Below are 23,494 nucleotides of genomic sequence, written 5' to 3'. Positions count from 1 at the left end.
TGTAAGATCACGGCACCCCCATGACCTTGTGAGCGTTGCTGCAGGATCATAGCAGCCTTCACGACCCCATTGCCGGATAGAACAACAAATTTTGTTAAGCTCAGTATGAAATTTTAAATCATACTCACATGGCATCATAATTTTTTTTAAAAAAATGAAAATTGGTTATGTTTTGGGGTAAATCAAGATCTTCGAATAGAAAATGTTTTGCTCTGGAAATGACAAACAGATACCAATGCTACTAATCTTAAGGATAACATAGCCGGAGCTAAAAAAAAAAAAAAAAATCCATCTTTTTTTTAAAAAAAATCTATTTTACCCTTCAAAGAACGATAATTAAAGAAACAACAAATCTAAATATTAAATCGACAAAAATAAATAAAACAAATAATGATACTTTTCTTTAATTGCACCTATGTAAATGAGAAAAATAAAATAATGCATTTCTTTGCTTTTCTTTTCTTTTTAGCATATTACTTCCCTTAAAACTCTCATTTTTCTCAGCCTCCTCTACTCAACCACAGGGTTTAGTCATGTCCATCTAAATTAGGAGACCCAAAAGTTGTCGGATCATGCCAAATATATTCCAACTTCACTATGCTATCGCCTATCAATCCCAGAACAACCCCATAAAGGATCCGAATAATTTTACAATGATCAAATGAAACATTCAATTTCAATACCATTTTTTTCTCTGACCTTGAGACAGCAACTGATAGATATTTGTGTCTCATTATCACTCCGTTTGCATTGGCAAAGAAACCGTGAAGATGCCTATAACAGCAACATGGGATCATGAGTCATCAGCTTGGAAATGTTTCATTTCCTGCATAGTTGGAATGATTACCCCTTCTCCAGTAAGAATTACTTTGTTCCGCGGTGAGTGCCGACAACTAGAGGCAGTGTATCAAGAGATTGGAACCGAGCCAAATTGATCCAAACACTCCCAGGATGATAGAAGACGCAGAAGGTGCAGCTTCTCCACAAATGGTTCCAGAATCTCCGCCTCTTCCTCGGGCGCAAAAGCCATGCAAATGCTGAGTTCTTGAACTGCCTCAGCATACCTCCTATCAAAATATGAGGATTGTTGGAGACGCTACTATGTGACACATTTACAAGAAGCAAGGATTCAGACACGAGCTAGATTACCTGCTGTAGTACAGAAGCATACCATGATCTCTTCGTAAAGTCCAATTGCCAGGCTGTAGTATCAATAGCCGTTCGGAAGCCATAATGGCCAACCTTATGATTTGGGGAGAACAGTCAGTGGCAAGTGATGCTTCTTGCTAGTTTCTACTAGCATGAAATGTACAATTGGGATATACGAGGAAAATTGAACTAGGAAAATCATTGTATCGATCCAAAATGGGCATAATAGTTTTCATATCATAAGGGGGCACATCCTGAACACATAGTTTAGGAGATCACTGAGTAGATTCATGATATTGGCAAATAAATGGCCATTGAAGGGCCACAACAAGAACATAAGAAGGGAACAGGCAAAAGCATGAAGTCCAGACAGGAGTAAACATGATAATTTGATTGTTATATCAAAGCAACGACATTAATGAACCACCCAGTAGATGTGTTAAATAGCTAGTTGAAAGTTAGTGTTCAAATCCTATAAAACGGATCAATAGGCCTACTTTACAGCATGATCTGTTGTTCTTTTTTCTGGGAAATACCAAGGAACAAGTTTATTCAGATCACCGGTGTAGCTTTGTACATCCAATAATTTGTACCGAAGTGCCCAAGATAATTGTGATTTTCAATGAGCTTCATGAGACAATATATTGGATTTCAATAAAATGAAGTGCTAGGGCTGAAACAAAGAGGATGTTCATGAACAAATTCAATACGCTATAGTAAAAGTTCATCTATTTATTAGATAATTGTCTTATATAAATTTTAAGTTGATGACAAGCTTAGCTCTATAACACTTTTAATAAAAAAATTTGAACAAGCTACGCAAAAATAAGTTTGAAATTGATCAGATGACTCAGCCCAGCTCGATTAAGGCCCTATGAAGTGCCAAGGAATAAGAACGTCTTTAGAGATCATCATGACTAACAAATATGATGCAAAAATAGAATCTACCTGAGGTCCTGGGGCCGCAACAGTGGAATATTCAAAATTCCTCCCATGCCAGCTTTGTCATTTCCAGGATAAACAGGTTTAAGTGGAGAAGTTAACATTAAGCCATGATTTGCCTTTGAAGCCCGTTTCCAATAAAATCTCTGCAAATGGTAAGGAATATGGTAGGATCATAGAGAAACCAAAAGGCTCATCATATGTGTAAGTACATTCCACTATTTATGTAGATGCATACGATCAGATTAGCTAGAGCAATGCCAATAATATCTCTCTTAGTGGCAATATCAAGTCTTGAAACTGAGGTGCTGTCCATTTCAGAAGCCATGGATCTTGGATCCTTGACACATTTGCCATTGATGGTAGCAAACAGACTACGTCCAGAAGCAATACTGAAAAGTTCCTATAAAAGAAGGGGAAAAAGTATGAGGAATAAAGCATTCAAGTAGCAGATATTAGTGAATCACAGGAAATACCTTCGGCCTTAGGTTAAGTTTTTGACATGGAAACCATGCAAGGATGGATACTAACAAAGCGAAAAAGATATCAGAGGTTCGTCACTTAAGGTAGATGGTGAAGTATAATCAAAGAAGAAATATTTACAGACTAAAGAGAGTAGGTCTCTCAAAAGCTGGTATCCATACCAGATGAAGAAAGAAATCAAAATAAAGTTTTGGGCCCTAAAGCTTGTTAGTTCCTCATGTAGAAAGAAACAGCCAAATGAGTGAACAACTGAAACAAATGAGTGCCATGTATTTTCTTTACTACGAGCATACAATCTCAGCTACCTTCAAATAAGTGAAGTATAAATTTGGTTGTCTTCAAATATACAAAAAGAGAAAAACGCACCGCTGAATTTCCTGATTGTGGCCAAATCAGAAAATCTTCCCCAACCTTAGAGCCCACAATGTTAACACCAAGCCTTTGACATACTTCAACATATATAACACTGAACATTATATCTGTTGAAACAAGAAGATTCCTAGTCAGGTATGAGCTGGAAAAACATTTTCTTTAATATTGAAGGTTGGATTGAATGCTAGAAAAGACTTACTGCTCCCGCATCCAGTGCTAAGGACCGTATGCAAGTATGAGAATTTTGAATCTACTAGTACAGGAAATCTTTTGAAACTTCTTGATTCAAAGAGAACAAAATTAACAGCCTCCAAGATTTCAAGTAGATGGCAACCTATGTCTCTGGAAATTAACTCTGCTTCAACTTGTTTTGCTATCACATCCAACTCATTTAACCACCCAGATATGCTCTTTCCAGCTAAGGACATATCTTCCACACAATCAACTTCTAATTGACCACTAAATTGATCAGTTGCAACTTCCCTTTCATTCCGCACTGACTGTGCATCCATGTCATGATTCAGTGACATGAAAGCTTCATCTTCAGCAGCAACAAGTAACAAAGCCTATAACAAGACATGAGTCAATATTCACGGATGATCATTACGTTGTATGTCATACAACTGGTAGAATGCAATTATACTGGAAAAGAGATATTTTGCCAGTGTATCACACTGTGATCACAAAAAAGATGCACGCTTCCACCTGACTAATAAGAGCAGCTGTTTTAAGCATAGCTGAAGAAAAGATAAATATTTATGGCAGTATATTCTGTTGGGGTTGCAAGGTTGTAAACGTAGCCCCACATTGAAAACACATGGGAAAGATCATGAGTTTATAAGAGAAAGATATCTCCATTGGCATAAGGTCTTTTGGGTAGCCCAAGAGGAAAACCATGAGGGTTTACGTCCAAAGTGGACAATATCATGTCATTGTGGAGATATTTAAATTCTTTTCGATCCAACAATTGGTATCAGAGTCCGGATTGTTAAAAGGTTTAATCCCCGATTGTGCACAAGAGCTATGGTCTGATTGAGCCATGTAGGTACAATATTGACCTTGAACAAAGAAAGTGAGGGTTCCTATGTTCGGATCAAGAGGACCAGACACCAGGCAAGAAGTCTTAGTTGCGGCTAGGCAAGGAAGTCCTAGTAGGTCGGGTGGACCAAGGGGCGGGAAGACCTGGTAAGTCGAGGATCGGACGTGGGAAGCCTGTGGTCCTTTGTTTGAGGGGGGGATTGTTGGGGTTGCAAGGTTGCAAACATAGTCCCACATTGAAAACACATGGGAAAGATTATGAATTTATAAGAGAAAGATATCTCCATTGGCATGAGGTCTTTTGGGTAGAGCCCAAGAGCAAAACCATGAGGGCTTAGTCCCACATATGCAATTGTGGAGATATCTAAATTCTTTTCGATTAAACATATTCCATCATAGATGGTAGATAATTTAAAGGTTTTAGGCAATTTAGTTTTATGTGCTGATGTAAGGAACAGAAGATTTCCAAAAAAAATTCCCACATATGCAGCAGGCTTTTAACTGTTAATGTAATTAAGATTGAGATTTTTTTTTCCTTTTACCTTCTGATAAATTGTGATGATATGAAACTACTTCTTGACCAATGTTTCTGTATTTGATTGGGGAGTTGTCATGAGAGGAGTTACGTATCTAGGAAGTGTTGTGCTCCTTTAGGTATGTTGTGCTGGGATCACTAAATGCTCTTTGTGTTTTTCTTCACATGACAGGATGAGTAATGTACCTCCATGAAGTAACGCCAAATATAGGTGAGATAAAATTCTAAGTCATAGTTCTGATGAATATGTAAATTCTCAAAAGCATCAATTAGTTAGAATTAAAATATAAGAACTATGTTGTTGGTATTCAAGAATAAAGGGTTTGCTCTGACATGAAGCCTAGCTTAAGGAAATTTTAGCACCATAATCTAGGATATATCTCCACACACACACACGCGCGCACACACACACTAAGAATATTGAGATGGCTAAACTGAAAATTGTGCTATTTTATTAGTCTTAAGAGCAACCATATATGAAATGTTTAAATATTAACAAATTTACAAGATTTCAAAACTATTCTAGAAGCTAGAAACAATATCTTACTTGTTGGGCAAGCTGCCTCCAGTCCTAAATAGCAAATACAAAAATAGTAGGCCGGGTAAAGAAATGCAAGATATGAATTCAATCAACATGTCAGCAATCTTTTTTTATAGAATAAAAAATAATATATTTGGTGTAATTTTATAATTGGGCATACACAAGGAAGTCTAGGATAATTGTCATCATGTGGATAAATATGAACATAATAAATTGCACAAATTGAGCATAGTACAGAATATTCTTCTGGGTGCCATAAAACAAACGAGAAAAAAACTAATTGCATCTACCAACTTTGAAACATCATTGCCTATCTGGGACCCAACTCGCTCCATGCTCTTTATGTTCAAGGAGTAAGATTATTATTGCCCCTAGGGCTTGGCGTGATGGTAATTGTATGGATGAGTTTCCATAGCAACGAGGGTTTGATTCCCATGCAGCGCAAATAAATGCCTGCGGTCCTCGAACCACTCTAGGTGTTGGGCCATCATCTCCCGTGGCCCATTTGTGCTTTCCGGATTTATCCGGTCCTCGAACCACTCTAGGTGCTGGGCCATCATCTCCCGTGGCCCATTTGTGCTTTCCGGATTTATCCGGTGGCCGGTGGAAAACTTCCATGGAGCCAGGACTACTTACTACTCGTAGCTTACACTGCGCTTCCTTGAAGACTACTACTTACTACCAAAGGTTATGTTATCAAAGGATTAGCTTTGCTACAAGTGCAACTTAATTTGCATACATCTGATTCAAGTGTTACATATTCAAGCTCAAGACAACAAGTTACCTTGGCTAGTGAAACATCTTTATCATCAGACCTGACGGAGATCTCCTGTGCAAAATTTTCACGAGCAATCTTGAGTATCTGAAAATTAGCGTTTCCCATGTAGCCAAGGAATAAAAAAAACAAAAAAAAGGAATTAGCTAAGAAAGAAAGAAACATAGAAAAGGGAAAAGACAAACATAAGATCAACAAGAAGAAACATGAACAAAATCGAAATGGAGCAGCTGCTTGGCATCTGTGCATACACATTAGAACGGCACAGCCGCTGCAATTCATAAACGAGGTGAAGGAGAACAGACCTTGATGTTGGGATCGGGCAGGGAATCCCGCTTCATGGTGGGGGAAGCCACGGACGGGGGAGGACTCCCCACGTGCCTCGTCTTCTTCCCATTCCCGAGTCGGCGATCAAACCCAAACCTGATCGCAACAACAAATGGTGGGTGTGTCGGGTAGCAGCTAGCATAACCCTCTCGTTCTCTCTCACTCACTCATCTACTTATAATCTTCCCCTCGTTACATCCAGACTCTATCAGTACCACACACCCATTGTTCCTCGCTCGATCTCTCTTTGAATCAAAGCAATTGCTAACCCTAGAAAGCTGAAGAGAGCAAAGCAAGAATGAGGGTTCGAGGAGGCAAAAGAGGTGTCTCGCACCTGAGATTAGGATAGAACGGCAACCGGCCGTCACGGCGATGCGCGGCGTCGAAGGGGAAGGATAGGACTCGGGCACCGAGGAAGGATGCCATGGATGGCTGAATACCGCGGATCGCGGAGCTCAATTTGCGATCGCCGGCGAGAAGAGGAAGATGAAGGAGAGCGGCACTGCTGCAGCCTGCAGTGGTGGCGATCGCTCCTGCTCTATTTATTGACTCCCAATCCAAGTGGGTGGGTCCGGAAAGGAGACCAGTGGGTGGAGAACGCGAGTGCGTTGCGTGCGCGTCAGGATAAGAGAGCCGGCATTATGTGAATTTTATAACGCACAATTTACAATAACCCACCCATTTTAATTGATTTTTACCAACCCACGCCTGATTTACCCAATCGAGACCTTTATGTTTTTTATTTCACACACTGCTGGGACGGACAATTTATTATAAAACTCTAATCTAATTGGTTTTTATAAATTCCTACCTTTTACTTTAAAAAAACAGAAAATTAAAAAATTGACTTTTTTTTTTAAATAATACGATGTCCAAGCCGATTAATCCATGAAATGATCAGTCTAATTTTATTAAATTTTTTTATTAATCAACAAGATAAATTAAAAAGAAGATATATTTAAGCAGCTAATATTCTTAGTATGATTGTTCCACGAGAAAAAATTTCTACAGTTAATTGGAATTTAAACTTTAAATGTCTGATTAAGACCTTTATTGTATCATAGACCATGGCAAAAATTGACCTTTCATTCCTATGATTACGTCTCTTTTTCAAAATTTATTATTAATACTTAACAAACCGTCCGAGTTAATCATGTAAGGAACTATAGCATTAAACATGTCAAAAACGGAGTAGAAAAATAAGCTCCTATCTAGAAAATCCATACAAAGAAATCATATAATAAGTTTTGTTAAAAGATATATACCTTTGCTACGTGTCATTTACAATCCCGACAGCAATATTTCTTTAGGATGTAGATCTTAGCGCGATCAACACGTTTGTGCTTCTACGATATCTACACGAACACATTCTCTGTCCGTCTCACGAACTCACAAAATGGAGAAAGAAACAATCAAAGATTGTGCTAGCAACCTCTTATGGAAGTTTCGGCCAAGAGTGGAAGAATAAGAAGAGCAAAAATTAAGAAGATCACATCACTCAAAAGGTCACTTCATCTATATATATATAAGGTGACTTCACAAAAGGGTTACTTTACCAAATAGGTTACTTCACCAAAAGATTACTTTACCAAAAAAGATTACTTCATCAAAAAAATGTTACTTCATCAAAAGGTTATTTTTACAAATGACTTTTGTATTCATCCCATGAATACAAAAACGTTTTTGTCTCTTGATCTTCCTTTTGATTAATGATAGTATATTAACCTCTATTAATATTCATTAATCTTAATGGGTTGTATTTAGAATATTGGATTAACCATTAACCCAATAAGTCATTAATCCAATAAATCAATGAGTCTAACCCATTACTCAATAAGTCTAATCCGAATTCATTTGAGTCTAACTCAATGTATATAATTCGGATTAAACTTAACCTCATAATCCATCTCTAAATCAACATGTTCTTTGTGTGTGACCCAATAGACTCTCGTAACGTTGGCAATGTATCTAACACCATTTTATATACATAAGCAATGAGTATCATCTAGCAATGCATCATTGCTACCTAAGTGACGAGAATGTCGAGATCCGACCTAACCTTTTTGTGTTTATTATCTTGTATGACTCAATCCTTCTATTCTTGATATCTAGATTGATTAATAAGGCATAGAACGTGTTATCCTCTTATCAATTTTTGTGTTTCTTGATCTCTAAGTAGACACACTTAATCAAATAAGCTCAATATCGCATATTAACTCATTTGAGCATGGTCATGCATTCTTATGTCTTACTAATCAAGGGACCCACAGATATCACTTCCATTATACGGAAGGAATAGATCTCTTCTACATCACTCATATCCCTCCGCATAACTTATTGCATACCCAGTAATCGACTTTATAGACCACCTTGTTACAGGTGATGCTTGCCGATACCAAAATACACAACTTCTTATGTAGGGAACCATAGTGACTTCAGGTCTAAGGACTATTTATACCAATAGTCACATAAGAATATTTATGACACTCATATAACGATCCATGAAACATTCTCATAGCGGGTCATTCAGTATATATTCTCTAATATATACTCATGTGTCAACCTGATATTTCATATCCATGACTTGTGAGATTAAGTCATCCGTTGACCTATATGCTAGTCTCAACGTATTAATATTGTCTTTGCATATTAATGCTTAACTAGGAATAGTTAAGAGTAGTGTTCTATGTATATTTATAATATCTCACTATCAATTTAACTAATTAATATATTGTAGATTAGAACCTCCTACTCTAAGACATTATTATACTTATTCATTTGGCACTGAATTGAAATAAATACAATAACCAACTTTGCCTTTTATTAATAATGGAATATGATACAAAAGGAGCCCTTTACAATCATCTTATAATTGATACTAGGGCTAATACTAACAAATCACTTGCTCATCTCTCTTACATGGGCTAATGTCCTTCTCAACACCCCGTGTAGACTTAGCGTCCGTTTACAGGGCAGCTCTATTTAGCTGCCTCCAACTCTGCTCGAGCATAATGACTTTCTTAATTATATAGAGGAATTCTTACTGAGCTAAGTGTTGGACCGCGTTAGCCGGCTAGAAGGGTGGTTGAATAGTCCTAAAAAACACAAACACAAAGTACTCTTCTCGGACTTTTTAAAATAATACTTGCATATAATTAAAGAAAGAAAGCAATAAACCAAAAGAAGAGGCTCACAGACTTGACTTGGTTACAACCGCAGAGGTTGTTAATCCAAGGAATGAATCGCACACTAAAAAGATCTCCTTCAGGCGGAGAAACCTCTTACAGCAGTGAAAGCGCAAAAAAGAGAAGCTAAACTAGAAATGGGAGCTCACAAGTGTTGTATTGCTAATTCTTGTTGTGTTGTTAAGCTTCTGGACTAAGGTTGTATTTATAGCCTTGGTCGGGGCACCTGGAGGGTTCCAAGCACCTGGGAGTGGGATAAAATTTTATCCCCTTCACAACGGATCGCGGTCAAATGCGATCTGGTCAAAATCAAGTTCCGAGCGCCCGGATGGTCTGGGCGCTCGGAATGGGTCCAGGCCCTCTGCTCCGGTGCTGTTCGCCTCGGTTCAGGTCTTTCTCTCTGGCTCCACTCGCTTGGGTGATTTCAGCCAACCGAAATAAGGTTCACCCGAACCCAATTTCGGTCTTCTCAAGCAACCTTCCGCTCCGGCTTCTCGTCCCCCAGAAACGCCGCGTACTTCCTTCTCGTCCGCCCACGTACTCTTCCGCAACACCTCATCCCTCGAACGCATCGAGCCCATCGACACTCTTCCGTGCCGTCCTTCTCGCTAGCTGCGTCTTTTGCTCCACTCCCTGTGCTCCTAAGCTCCTGCACACTTAGACACAAGGTTAAAACACCACAAGACCTAACTTAACTTGTTGATCACATCAAAACAACCTTAGGGTTAGGGTTCCAATAATCTTCCCTTTTTTTTATATGAGCAACCTAAGTTAAGCTAGGGTAAATAAGCATAAAAGTAAAATAAATAATATTACAATAAAAGTGCAAAAAATAAAAAATTGTAATCGATCTATCTCCCCCTAGACTTAACATTTTCCTTCTCCCCCTTTGATCACATAAAAAATGGGATATCAAGAGAAAATCTAAGAGTAATAATTTTGAAAAACTTGAAAAAAAAAATTCTCCCCCTTTGTAATAATTTTCAAAGAAAAAATTTCTAAGTAAAAGTATTTAACAAATATTTTTGAGAAACTTTTCTAAGTTTTTACAAGCAAAATTATTTTTGAAAATAAGTAAAAAATTTAAGCTAGAAAATTTTCTAAAAAGAAGATTCTAACTTAGGCAACTTTTAGACAATTTTGAGAATTTTTTCTAAAAAAATGTTTGAAAAACTTTTTAAAGTATTATTTAATTTCAATGCTTTATCAGTAAGTTAATTAAATATTTTATTTCAATATTTTGACTTACAGGCAGTGGCGAGGCACTAGACCTTCTTGGTTATTGGAGCAACAACCACTTTCTTAGACAAAATCTCATAAAGAAATTTAACGTTTAATTTTCTCGTTGAAAACACTAAGTCTAAGTTAGAGTTTTGGTTAAACAAGACTTTATAACCCAATATAGGTTTCAACCAACTGGATTAACTAAGAATTTCTTAGGGACATACTTTTTTGAAATATTCCTAATTTGACCATTGTGATATCCAAAATACCAATTTAGATTATTATATTTTCTAAAATTTGTATTATGTGAACATACATAATTTTTTAAGTTATCTACTTGTATTTTTAAATCATTATTTTCTAATTTTAATTTGTTTAATTCTTCTAATGGACAAGATTTAGCTACAATTATTTTTAAATTTTTAATCTCTTTCTCTAACTTACATCAATCCTTAATTAATAATTTAACAAACTTAAATAATTTATCGAGAGGAAAAGATCGTACCTGACTTATTTTGTCGATCTCGTTATCTGTGTCTCCCCCTGAACTGCTGCTTTCTTCCGACGTAGCTCCCCCTTCATCGATGCTCTCGATGCTCATTTCGGACGAGCTTGAATCGTAGTCCTCGTCTTGATGATTTGCCATTAATGCAAGTCTGGAGAAGGCCTAGACTTCCGATTCGGACGATGTATCGTCCCACGTCGCCTTCAGAGTCTTGTGCTTAATCTTTCAAACAGGCTTCATTTCTTTGTCCTTGTCCTTGTTCCTTAGCTTGGGACAGTTATCTTTGATGTGTCCTTCTCCGTTGCAGTGGTAGCATCGGATCATCCTTTTCTTTCTACTCTACGTATGGTCAGTTTTTCTAGATTTACATAATTTCTTAAATCACCTTACCATCATTACCATTTCTTCATCGTCGAGAGAGGATTCTGACTCTTGTTCGTCTCTCGATGTCTTTAGGGCGATGTTGTGCTTCGGCTCCTTCATACCTGCACATCTCGATTCATGCACTTCAAATGTGGAAAATAATTCTTCTAAGGAAATAGTTTCTAAGTCCTTAGATATATAAAAATTATCTACTAGTGATGCCCATTTAGTATTTCTAGGAAATGAATTGAGTGCGTACCTTAGTAAATCTCGGTTACTTAACTTTTCTCCGAGATTCGAAAGTCCGGTGATAAGCTCCTTAATTCTCGAGTGCAGATGCGCAACTGTTTCGTCTTCTTCAAGTCTCAGGCTGGTGAGCTAGTTGTGAAGTAAATCTCGTGTTGCGAGCTTGGCTTCAGACGTCCCTTCATGCAGCTCAACGAACTTTTCCCACAATTCCTTTGCTGAGTCGTAATTACTGATCTGGTTGACTTCTTGTGGCGGAAGGGCGCTCAGCAGATGGAATTCTGCTTTGTCGTTTGCCACATAGTCGACCTACTCCTTTTTCGCCCACTGGTATTTTTCTTTGCCCTCTGGTACTACAAAACCGAATTCCATTATTAAAAGTAAATCAAAGTCAGTTTTGAAAAATACCTGCATTCACTTTTTCCAGCTAGCGAACTCCCCTCGAACTTCGGTGGGTATATACTTGGTCCGACCATTTGTTCGATGCTTCGATCGGCGGTTAGTCTTCCTGAAGCATCCTGGCTCTGATACCACTTGTTGGACCGCGTTGGGCGGCTAGAAGGATGGTTGAATAACCCTAAAAACACAAACATAAAGTACCCTTCTCGGACTTTTTAAAATAACACTTGCATATAATTAAAGAAAGAAAGCAATACAGCAAAAGAAGATGCTCACAGACTTGACTTGGTTACAACCGCAGAGGTTGTTAATCCAAGGAATGAATCGCACACTAAAAATATATCCTTCAGGCGGAGAAGCCTCTTACAGCAGTGAAAGCGCAAAAAAGAGAAGCTAAACCAGAAATGGAAGCTCACAAGTGTTGTATTGCTAATTCTTGATGTGTTGTTAAGCTTTTGGACCAAGGTTGTATTTATAGCCTTGGTCGGGGTGCCTGGAGGGTTCCAGGCGCTTGGGAGGGGATACAATTTTATCCCTTTTGCAACAAATCATGATCAAACGCGATCCGATCAAAATCAGGTTCCGGGCGCTCGGACCACTAAAGTCAACTTAGTTGACTTTTGGTCCGGACTCTTTGCTCCGGTGCTGCTCACCTCGGTCCGAGTCTTTCTCTCTGGCTCCGCTCGCTTGGGTGATTTCAGCCAACCGAAATAAGGCTCACCCGAACCCAATTTCGGCTTTCTCGAGCAACCTTCCGCTCCGGCTTCTCGTGTCACGCCCCGAAGGAGTCCCTGTCCGAGGAAATTTCGGCAGCATCTCCCCTGTACGGCGGACAATCTGAAACTTTTCTACATCCTCATATACCTCAGCCACAGGCGGCTGGAATAATAAAAATAATAAAATACCACACAGACATTCCATGCAGTATAATAAGCAATAAACAAAACAGTAATACCAAGACTCGAAAATAACCCTACTCCACTACACCCATAAAGCACAAATCCGACAAACTCACCTCTTCTGCCGTCTAGGCAGGTATGTAGCAAGACACATCCAAAAACTATAACCATCGACACAAAAATCCATACAATATCCAAATCCTCAAACAGAATAAGTCTAACACAGTCTAAATAAGAAACAAAAAAAAATAAATACAGCTTGTGGTCTGCAGGGGACTAACGACTGGAATTCTCTCCTGACAGCATCAACCTGAAAAATAACAACGGAGGAGGGTGTAAGTCCAACACTCAGCAGGTACAACTGATATACATAGTAAGGAAATAACATCTAGCACTAATCATGCGTACAGTCTCCTGATATAAGAAGGATAAAATGCAACTGAAGTAAACAGGAGAGAAACTGTACTAACCAGGACTTGGGTATAAGGACAAACAGTCCGAGAGGTATAGAAATCCTGTATGCATATCAAACATAGGCATCCAAACAATATGCAGCATATAAATGCAGCAAACACAAACACAAGCAATAAATGCATCATGCATATGATGCCAATGATACGTCCTGGTCACCCCTAACACCAGTCAACCATCTCACACACAATAGTGAGGTCGAGTGGGTAGGGCTGTGACAACCGTGCACTCTGTCGTCACTGCTCCTGATGAGTGACCGAGTGGACGAGATGCTGTCAGAGTACACCTATCCTCCTACCCCAAATCATAAATGGGGGAGTGCAATGCTCTCAACTCCCGGTACACGATGACGGAGAGGAATCCCTGCTGGCACCACGTTGTGTCACACTAACCATGAGTGGACCAACAGAGCCAAACAAAGTCCCTGCTGCAACACACTCTGCCTGAATCGACCACTAACCCATGAGTGGTGGTGTGTGCAGATCCATGTAACTGGCGATGTGCTCAACAATAATGGAGCGGACTATCGCACAGCATGCAATCATGCAAATGGTGCATGTCAACAACCACAAAATATCCTGAACTAATCCATATACATACATAAGGTGCACCATAAGTCAATGAATCAAACAACGGTACACAGATCAGATAAGGTATACAACCTAGATCCTGAACATGGTGAAGTATGGTATGTCACTACCCCCTATAAGCATGTATAAGCAGGTAAGGAATACATGAGATGCAAAACAAGCAATCAACCAAGCATGTAATAAGTATTGGGTAGTGACTAACCGAAACAAATGAGAAACATAATTATTGCAATTTGTTAAAATCACTACTATGTATATCAAACGACATAAAGTCAGAAGTACCCGCCTCCAATAGGAATGTCCAAATCCGACATCGAGATACTCGTCTCGCGTCAAAGTCCTGTATCCAATAGATATACGATTATTTAGCTAAATTCCTATAAATAGCTAAATAAATTCTTTAACCCTAAATTAGGGAAAAACCCTAATTTCAAAAACACATAAACTTAATCAACATACACATGATAGTCCAACTATAAAACATATCAAATTCCTGTGTACGCTACTACAATTGAAACAAGTCCTCTATTCCTTACCTCAACTCACAGTCGTACTGGTTCTGGAAAGATTGACTGCACGTCCTCCCTATTCCTCTTACCTCCTCTTCTTCAATAGCTAACAGTGATCCAAATCAGATGGATCTAGCTGTGTAACCTTTCTGTTGGAAATCCTTCACCAAACGACACCAAATGATAGCAAGCAGGAGGATCACTAATCAGATCAAACATAGAGACCAAGAACTCAAATCCACAGCTTGATAAATCACCTACCTTAAGGACCACTGTTAGGGCACGACTTTGTCATCACACGACTGATCGGAGCCATCAGAAAAGAGAGCTAGGGCACGGTGGCGCAAGGGAAGGACTCGGGTGTCGGCGTTCAAGTGCCGGCGAGGAGGAAACAGCGGTGGTGAGCGGCGCACAGAGGACTCGGCCGGAGAACTAAGACTGAGGTGCGACACCCGGCGGTGTTAGGGTATAGGCGACGGCGGCCGGCGCTAGGGCAGAGGGTAGGCGTCGGCTGTGGGGGGGGTCGATGGCAGCACAGAGGGGAGAAGGACATCGGTGGCGGCGACTAAAAGAAGTGAGGGTTCGGGAGGAAAGGTTGAAATAGAAGGAGAGGAAGGTAACCACCGCCGGTTAGGGCACGACGTCGGGCGCGAGGGGGAGAGGGTCGCGGGCGAGGGGTTCGGCAGGATCGGCGTCTCGGGGAAAAAAGAAAGAAACGGAGAATTAAAAGAAAAATAAAGGAAAAAAGAAATATAAATATAAACATTTCCTCGCTTAAATGGGGTAGCCTAAACAGGCTTTCCCAACCCCGTTTTTATCCCCGTAACCTCGTCCATACGAGCTCTGAAAAATTCCCAAAAATTTCGAAAAATGTCCTTATTAATATTTGCCTATTTTCGGTATTTTACATCTCGTTCGTTAGAAACGTCACGCGCTTCCTTCTCGTCCGCCCGCGTACTTTTCCGCAGCACCTTATCCCTCGAACACACCGAGCCCATCGGCTCTCTCCCGTGTCGTCCTTCTCGCTAGCTAGTGGTGTCAATTCGGGTGGGTCGGGTCGGGTTGGGTCGGGTTGAGTTTTTTTTTTTTAACCCAACCCAAACCCGACCCGAACCCGAGTTCAACCCAAAACACCTCAACCCGAACCCGAACCCGACCAACCCGATCAACCCGAACCCGACCCATATAACCCGAAAATCCGATTCAAAACGATTTTTTTGGGTTATTTTCCCTATAATTCTTCACTTTTATCTCAATATTCCATCATTATCATACAAACATGATATTAATATACATAAAAACATCTAAATTTTTAAAATAAAATTTGATTTAACCCCAAAAAACCCCACAAAACCCTATATTTAAGTCAACACGGGTCAACCCGAACCCAATCCGACCCAACCCGAGACTCTTTTACTCTCCAACCCTCCAACCCGAACCCGACCCGAACCCGAAAATGCCCAACCCGAACCCGATTTTTTTTGGGTCGATTCGGGTTGGGTCGTCGGGTCGGGTTCATTTTTGACACCCCTATCGCTAGCTGCATCTTTTGCTCGACTCACTGTGTTCCTAAGCTCCTACACACTTAGACACAAGGTTAAAACACCACAGTGTTAGGATCCTTCGTACTCGGCTAGAGAGGGGGGGTGTGAATAGCCGCCCCAAATCGCTCGTTTCTTCCTACAATTTGTTAGCGCAGCGGAAAATACAAATAGAAACGAAAGGAAGAATACCAAACCTTAACACAAGGATGTAACGAGGTTCGGAGATGAAACTCCTACTCCTCGGCGTGTCCGTAAGGTGGACGAAGCCAATCAATCCGTCGGTGGATGAGTCCCCGGAAAACCGGCTAATACAATATACTCCTTGTGGGTGGAGAAACCTCGCCACAATATTCTTGCAACAGCAAGAAAGGAATACAACAAGAAATACAAGAAGACAAGAACAATGAATGTAAAAACACAGGTTTTCTTGCCTCCTCGCCGACTGGATTTCGTTGAAGCAGCAGCTCCTCGGAACACCTACAACAGCAGAATATCCTAGTCGAGAAGCTCATGCGAAGCTTGCGAAGAAGAGCTCAACAAAGCTCAAGCACCAGAACAGCAGCTCTGTAGCAGAAGAGAAGAGAAAGAAGTAACAGTGCAGCAGCAGCTCTCGACCCCTTTATACCTGCGAAGAAGACAGCGAAGAAACTAGCCGTTGCGTTGCAACGGCTAGAACCCCGATCGGTCTGCAGACCGATCAGCCTAGGCGCATGAGGCTTCTGTTTGTCACCTGATCGGTCCCCAGACCGATCAGGTGTCGCGATCGAAGCCCTGATCGGTCTGTGGACCGATCAGGAACCTCCGACGGTCCATAGACCGATCGAGCCTCGCCTCACGCCATCGATCTATGCACGATCGGTCCCGCCGACCGATCAAAGTTACGGGTGGATCGCGCAGACCGATCCACGGTTTCTTCTCGCAAGGTTGCGTTGCCTCCGATCGGTCTCCGGACCTATCAGATTGCAATCGATGAGCCAGCGATCGATTCCGATCGGTCACCGCACCGATCAAGGAAAACGCAGATCACCGGATCGGTCACGGACCGATCCAACTCCTGCTTTAGAGTGCCCTCTAACCTAGTTCGAGAACGAGCCACCGAGCCCTCTCCGACTCCATATGCCAAGCTTCACTCACTTGGACTTCTCAACACCGGATGTCCGATCACCCTTGATCCATCCGGATTTTCCCTTGCCCGGCCACTTACTAGGACTTTCACCGGCTTCACTCACCGGATTTCCACACCGCCTAACATCCCAGTTAGGACTTTCTTGCCCGGCTTCACTCACTGTGACTTTCACCTCTAATATCCGCTTAGGACTTTCTCATTCACCTACCTTCACTCACTAGGATTTTCACCGCCGCTTCACCAGGATTTTCCGAATGCCTGGCTTCACTCACCGTGACTTTCACCTTCACCTAGCTTCACTCACTAGGATTTTCACCGGATTCACTCACCAGATTTCCACCGCTGGCTTCACTCACCGGATTTCCAATGCCCGGCTTCACTTACTGGACTTTTACCTTCACCTAGCTTCACTCACTAGGATTTTCACCGGATTCACTCACCAGGATTTCTGCCCGCTTCACTCACGGGACTTTTCCGCTGCAAACCCTGTTTGGACTTTCCCAATGCCAAGTCTCCATACTTGGACTTTTCCAGGTCAAGTCTCCATACTTGACTTTTCGTGCCAAGCTCCCCGCTTGGACTTTTCCGTGCCAAGTCTCCATACTTGACTTTTCGCTTGCCAAGCTCCCCGCTTGGACTCTTCCAAGTCTCCATACTTGGACTTTTCCCGAATCAGGTCAACCAGGTCAACCTTGGATTGCGGTTGCACCAATAATCTCCCAAACATCTATTCTTGTCCCACATCAAGAATAGAACTCTCTCACGAGTGTCAAACATCAACATGCAACACAACTAGGTCAACCTTGACCTAAGGTTGCACCGACAATCTTCCCAAGTCAAACATCAAAATACAACTCGAGTCACGTCAACTCGAGTCGGGTCAACCAGGTCAACCTTGACCTAAGGTTGCACCAACAATCTCCCCCTTTTTGATGTTTGACAAAACCATAATCAAGTTAGGTTAACCCGATAACCTAACTTAGGTTTTCCAACCATCTTCCAATGTCCAATGTTCTTTCCTTGAACATTCTCTGGACATTCTCCCCTTAGGTTAACCCGATAACCTAACTTGGGTTCTCCAATAATTCTCCCCCTTTTTGACACACATCAAAAAGATTACCAATGTTCTTCCTTGAACATTCCTTGACATTCTTTCCCTAGCTTAGGTTAACCCGATAACCTAACTTGGGTTCTCCAATAATTCTCCAATGAACACTCTCCCCTTTTTGACACACATCAAAAAGAAAAAGGAGGGTATCAAGGTCAAGAGTTTCTTCCTAATGAAAGTCCCATACCTTTCATTTGAAACTCTTAATTTCCCCCTTGATACTAAACTCAACAATCAACTTAGTGATAATCCCATATCACTAATCCTTAAAAGTCTTTTGGAGTATAACTCCCCTAAAAGTCAACTCCCCTTGACAATTAGGTAAAACTTCCCTAAAGGTCAACTCCCCTTGACCATTGCACCAACAATGTCTTGGCGAGTTTCAAACCTTTAGAACCACAAACCCAACTTCCTGAAATTTCAGACAACAGCGGTGAAAATCGAACTGCACGATCGATCGGTCCCGCACCGATCGAATCCCGATCGGTCCCGGACCGATCCACGCCACCGATATCAGAACCTCTGATCGTCCCCATCAGAACTTCTCTGGATCGGTCCGGTGACCGATCCACACTCTGAAATCAGATTTCGATTTCCTTCCAAATTCGAAACTCCTAATAAATTCCATAAAATTCCAAAATCGTAAAATTTTGAGGATACACTCCTCATACCATATACTATCACGGAAAATAATTTTCTATGAAAATAGTTTCCATTTTTCAATCTTGATACAAAGTTCAAAAACTTTGAAAAAGTTCAAGTTTAACTCAACTTTGTATCACAATGTTCAATGATGAATGCTATCACTAGGAAAGCTTCATCAAGGTTTTTCAAATCAATTTTAAAATGCTTTTAAAATCATTTGAATTTAGGACCATAATCTTAGGGCTAGATGTACATGACTTGTACACAAGCTTTCCTATGATCCTCCTTTTCTTGAATTAGGCTCATCTAGGTACAAAACTATGCACCTTGATCCTAACTCATGATCCTAATATCTCACACACATCTAAGGTGTATCAAACCACATTCAAGTCAATTTGATGTGAGATATGGGTTAAGGTCAACTTAGGCTAAGTTCTCATGCATTTTCTAAACATCAATTTGATCTCAATATCAAATTATATGTTTGTCCTTAAATCAATTTCATTGATTATAATGCAAGAGATGATGACATGGCATATAATGATATCATAAGTAAAAACATGTGCCAATGTCATGATGTCATGGCATAAAGTTTGAAACTAAACTAACACATGACATATAATAACCTAAGCATTATCATGGCATTTCAAATGATCATAAATTAAATATGATGTCATGACATGGCATATGGCAAACAACCATGGTAAGTTAACACAAATAAAATACCTAGATTACCTATCTAAGTATCCTTAATCACTTAGCTAACTTAAATTCTAATCCTAGATTGCCCAAAGTGCTCCAAGAAAATGTCAAAACCCAAATTGACATTTCTTGATCTCTTGTTTGATTTATACCATTTAAAATTCTACAAGAGTAGCACTTCTAAGTTAAGGCCCGGATTGCCTTGATTACCTAAGAGAATATCAAAATCCCAATTTGATATTTCTAGGTTTTTCCAAATTGTGTCAATTTAAAGTAAGATTAATATATTCTCACTTTGGCACAACTTACTCTTCCAAGGAGTGAATGACAAAGATTATTCCATTTCATTTTCAAAGGTTCCCAAAAACCTTGAAAATGCTCCTTGAGTGTCAATTTCCTCAAAGTTGGGTTAACTACCCTTCTTATTGGAGTTGACACTCTCTAACCCATCTATGGGGTAGAGAAAATGCTCCTAGGAACCCAATACCTATTAGAGCTCATTGGGTTCACTAAATATTCACTAGGGATGACTTCCCTAGCAACCCTCCTAATGACCCTCTTAGGCTTTAAAGCCTTGGTCATTTGGGTCTCATCAAGGTCAACTATAGGGGTGACTTCCCTTGTGACCTTGGTGGTGGTCTTCCTAGTCCTAGATTTTGTTCCATAATCGAATGAAACATTATGGTAAGTGGGCTTGACCAATTGGGACTTAGGTTTGTGACCCAAACCTTTCTTGTCCTTGGGCTTTGAAATTTGACCCTTAAACCCTAGAGATGACTTCTCCAAGTTCTTAAGAGCCTTTTCCAAAGTATCAAGTCTTGACCTCAAGACTTGATTCTCCTTCTCTAATACCTCAATTTTTGATTTGTCATTTTTCTTTGAGGCATTCCTAGGCATGTGTCTAGTTGATTTGGGATTCCTACCTAGATTCTCCTTAACCTTAGATGAGGTAATTCTAGGGTTGGCATTCCTAGTAGTATCCCTATCTAGGTTGACATGTTTAGCACCTAAGCACATGTGTTGATTTCTAGTGTTAACATGCTCATCATTATTTGCAATAGCAATAAAACTACTAGCATGTTTCTTATTTGAATTGCAATAGTATGCCTTAAAAGGTACCTTAGGGTTTGCCTTAGCTCCCCCTATCGATGTGCATCCCTTGTCCTTGTGAGGTTGCCTCCCCCTTGGACAATGGCTCCTATAGTGTCCCCTTCGCTTGCATTGGAAGCACACTACGTGCTCCTTGCCTTTGCATATCGGGACTCCTGCTTTCTTTGGGTTTGGAGTCTTTCATCTTTGGACACTTACTCTTGTAGTGCCCAAATTCCCTACACTCAAAACACATTATATGCAATTTACTTGAAATTAACATGTTTGAGTTACCTAGGTTTGAAGATGGATGAATGCTCTTTTCTTCATCCCTTCCGGAGGTAGATGCTTCTTCTTCTTGCTCCAATCTTGAAGAAGTGCTCTCATCCTCTTCTTCCTTAGATGTTGAGTAACCCTCAACTTCTAATTCCTCTCCTCCATGGTGTGAGCTACTTAGCTCACTTGACTCCTCTTCATGGCTTGAAGTGGAGCTCTCCTCATGGAACTTGGCCAAGTTGTTCCACAACCCCTTGGCGTTGTTGTAACCACCTATCTCACACAAGATGTCATTAGGTAATGAAAACTCAAGAATTTTCGTTACCTCATCGTTGATCTCGGATTGGTGGATTTGTTCCTCCGTCCACTTCTTCTTTTCTAAAGGTCCTCCTTCTTTATCCATCGGAGGATTGAACCCTAATTGTACACAACTCCAATGCACTAAGTTAGTCATAAGAAAATACTTCATTCTTACCTTCCAAAACGCGAAATCGTCGCGGTCGTAGAAAGGCGGAATTGTGACATCTTCTCCGAACCGATCCATTCTCTAGCGCTTGTGCTCCCACGGGTGTGAATCCGATGAAGAGCGACCTTGCTCTGATACCACTTGTTAGGATCCTTCGTACGGCTAGAGAGGGGTGTGAATAGCCCCCCAAATCGCTCGTTTCTTCCTACAATTTGTTAGCGCAGCGGAAAATAAATCAGAAAGAAAGGAGAAGAATATCAAACCTTAACACAAGGATGTAACGAGGTTCGGAGATGAAACTCCTACTCCTCGGCGTGTCCGTAAGGTGGACGAAGCCTATCAATCCGTCGGTGGATGAGTCCCCGGAAAACCGGCTAATACAATATACTCCTTGTGGGTGGAGAAACCTCGCCACAATATTCTTGCAACAGCAAGAAAGGAATACAACAAGAAATACAAGAAGACAAGAACAATGAATGTAAAAACACAGGTTTTCTTGCCTCCTCGCCGACTGGATTTCGTTGAAGCAGCAGCTCCTCGGAACACCTACAACAGCAGAATATCCTAGTCGAGAAGCTCACGCGAAGCTTGCGAAGAAGAGCTCAACAAAGCTCAAGCACCAGCAGCACTTAGGGACAGAGAAGAAGGAAGGACTCATTCTGATTGGTCCGCGAAGAAACTGAACGCTCTGTGGACCGATCAGGCTATGGGTGGATCGGTCCACAGACCGATCCCCCTAGCGCATGAGTCCCAGCGTCTTACTGTCACTTGATTCACCCGAGTGTCGGCGACACCTGATCGGTCATGGACCGATCAGGAACCTCGATCGGTCCATAGACCGATCGAACTCCCTTCCCGCCCGCGATCTATGCCGATCGGTCGACCGATCAAAGTTGAGTGGTCGGCAGACCGATCCACGGTTTTCTTCTCGCAAGGTTGCGTTGCCTCTCGATCGGTCTCCGCATCGATCGATTGCAACCGATGAGCCATCGATCGATTCGATCGGTCACCGCACCGATCGTGAAAACGCAGATCACCGGATCGGTCACCAGACCGATCCAACTCCTCGGTTTAGAGTGCCCTCTCTAACCTAGTTCAGAGAACGAGCTACCGAGCCCTCTCCGACTCCATATGCCAAGCTTCACTCACTTGGACTTCTCAACACCAGATGTCCGATCACCCTTGATCCATCTGGATTTTCCCTTGCCCGGCTTCACTTACCAGGACTTTCACCTGGCTTCACTCACCGCCTAACATCCCAGTTAGGACTTTCTCACTGCCTGGCTTCACTCACCAGGACTTTCCAACTGCCTAATATCCCAGTTAGGACTTTCTCATTCACCTAGCTTCACTCACTAGGATTTTCACCTGGCTTCACTCACCAGGATTTTCCCGAATGCCTGGCTTCACTCACCAGGACTTTCACCTTCACCTAGCTTCACTCACTAGGATTTTCACCTGGATTCACTCACCAGGATTTCCCGACTGCCTGGCTTCACTCACCAGGATTTCCCGAATGCCTGGCTTCACTTACTAGGACTTTCACCTTCACCTAGCTTCACTCACTAGGATTTTCACCTGGATTCACTCACCAGGATTTCCCGACTGCCTGGCTTCACTCACCAGGACTTTTCCCCGTGCCAAACTCCCTGTTTGGACTTTCCCAGTGCCAAGTCTCCATACTTGGACTTTTCCAGTGCCAAGTCTCCATACTTGGACTTTTCGCGTGCTAAGCTCCCTGCTTGGACTTTTCCGTGCCAAGTCTCCATACTTGGACTTTTCCAGTGCCAAGCTCCCTGCTTGGACTTTTCCGTGCCAAGTCTCCATACTTGGACTTTTCCCGAATCAGGTCAACCAGGTCAACCTTGACCTGCGGTTGCACCAATAATCTCCCAAACATCTATTCTTGTCCCACATCAAGAATAGAACTCTCTCACGAGTGTCAAACATCAACATGCAACACAACTAGGTCAACCTTGACCTAA

The 23,494-nt window shown here is 41.2% G+C and overlaps 1 protein-coding gene across 5 annotated transcripts; it reads right to left on the bottom strand.

The window, feature by feature from the left end:
• Positions 1 to 379: 379 nt before the first annotated feature.
• On the bottom strand, positions 380 to 6,741 carry LOC121980727. 5 transcript variants are annotated; one of them, XR_006111655.1, is made up of 10 exons: positions 6,497 to 6,741; positions 6,141 to 6,258; positions 5,845 to 5,922; positions 3,146 to 3,512; positions 2,941 to 3,053; positions 2,330 to 2,494; positions 2,098 to 2,237; positions 1,150 to 1,242; positions 848 to 1,067; positions 380 to 774 (listed from the first exon to the last, which is right to left on the bottom strand). XR_006111655.1 is itself a non-coding variant. In XM_042532905.1 (9 exons), the coding sequence occupies exons 1-9, from the start codon at positions 6,586 to 6,588 to the stop codon at positions 908 to 910; spliced, it is 1,326 nt and encodes a 441-aa protein (XP_042388839.1). In that variant the 5' UTR covers positions 6,589 to 6,741; the 3' UTR covers positions 380 to 907. The 5 variants fall into 5 exon arrangements, 4 of the variants coding, with proteins under 4 accessions (XP_042388839.1, XP_042388840.1, XP_042388841.1 ...); XM_042532905.1 differs by having other exon boundaries at positions 380 to 1,067; XM_042532906.1 differs by lacking the exon at positions 5,845 to 5,922 and having other exon boundaries at positions 380 to 1,067.
• Between the last annotated feature and the right edge of the window lie 16,753 nt (positions 6,742 to 23,494).

The sequence above is a fragment of the Zingiber officinale genome, chromosome 5A, assembly GCF_018446385.1.
Source record: "Zingiber officinale cultivar Zhangliang chromosome 5A, Zo_v1.1, whole genome shotgun sequence".
In the NCBI taxonomy this organism is placed as follows: Eukaryota; Viridiplantae; Streptophyta; class Magnoliopsida; order Zingiberales; family Zingiberaceae; genus Zingiber; species Zingiber officinale.
The sequence above is the reverse complement of the archived record's forward strand: the minus strand, read 5'-3'. Positions and strand labels throughout refer to the sequence as shown.

Bases quoted from the DNA above. Each gene is read 5' to 3' on its own strand.
- LOC121980727 (XM_042532905.1), bottom strand. From the start codon at position 6,588: ATGGCATCCTTCCTCGGTGCCCGAGTCCTATCCTTCCCCTTCGACGCC. The intron at 5,923-6,140 runs GTCTGTTCTCCT...GCTAATTTTCAG, and splicing joins TGCCCGATCCCAACATCAAG to ATACTCAAGATTGCTCGTGA. The intron at 1,068-1,149 runs GTAATCTAGCTC...ATATTTTGATAG, and splicing joins ATGCTTCTGTACTACAGCAG to GAGGTATGCTGAGGCAGTTC.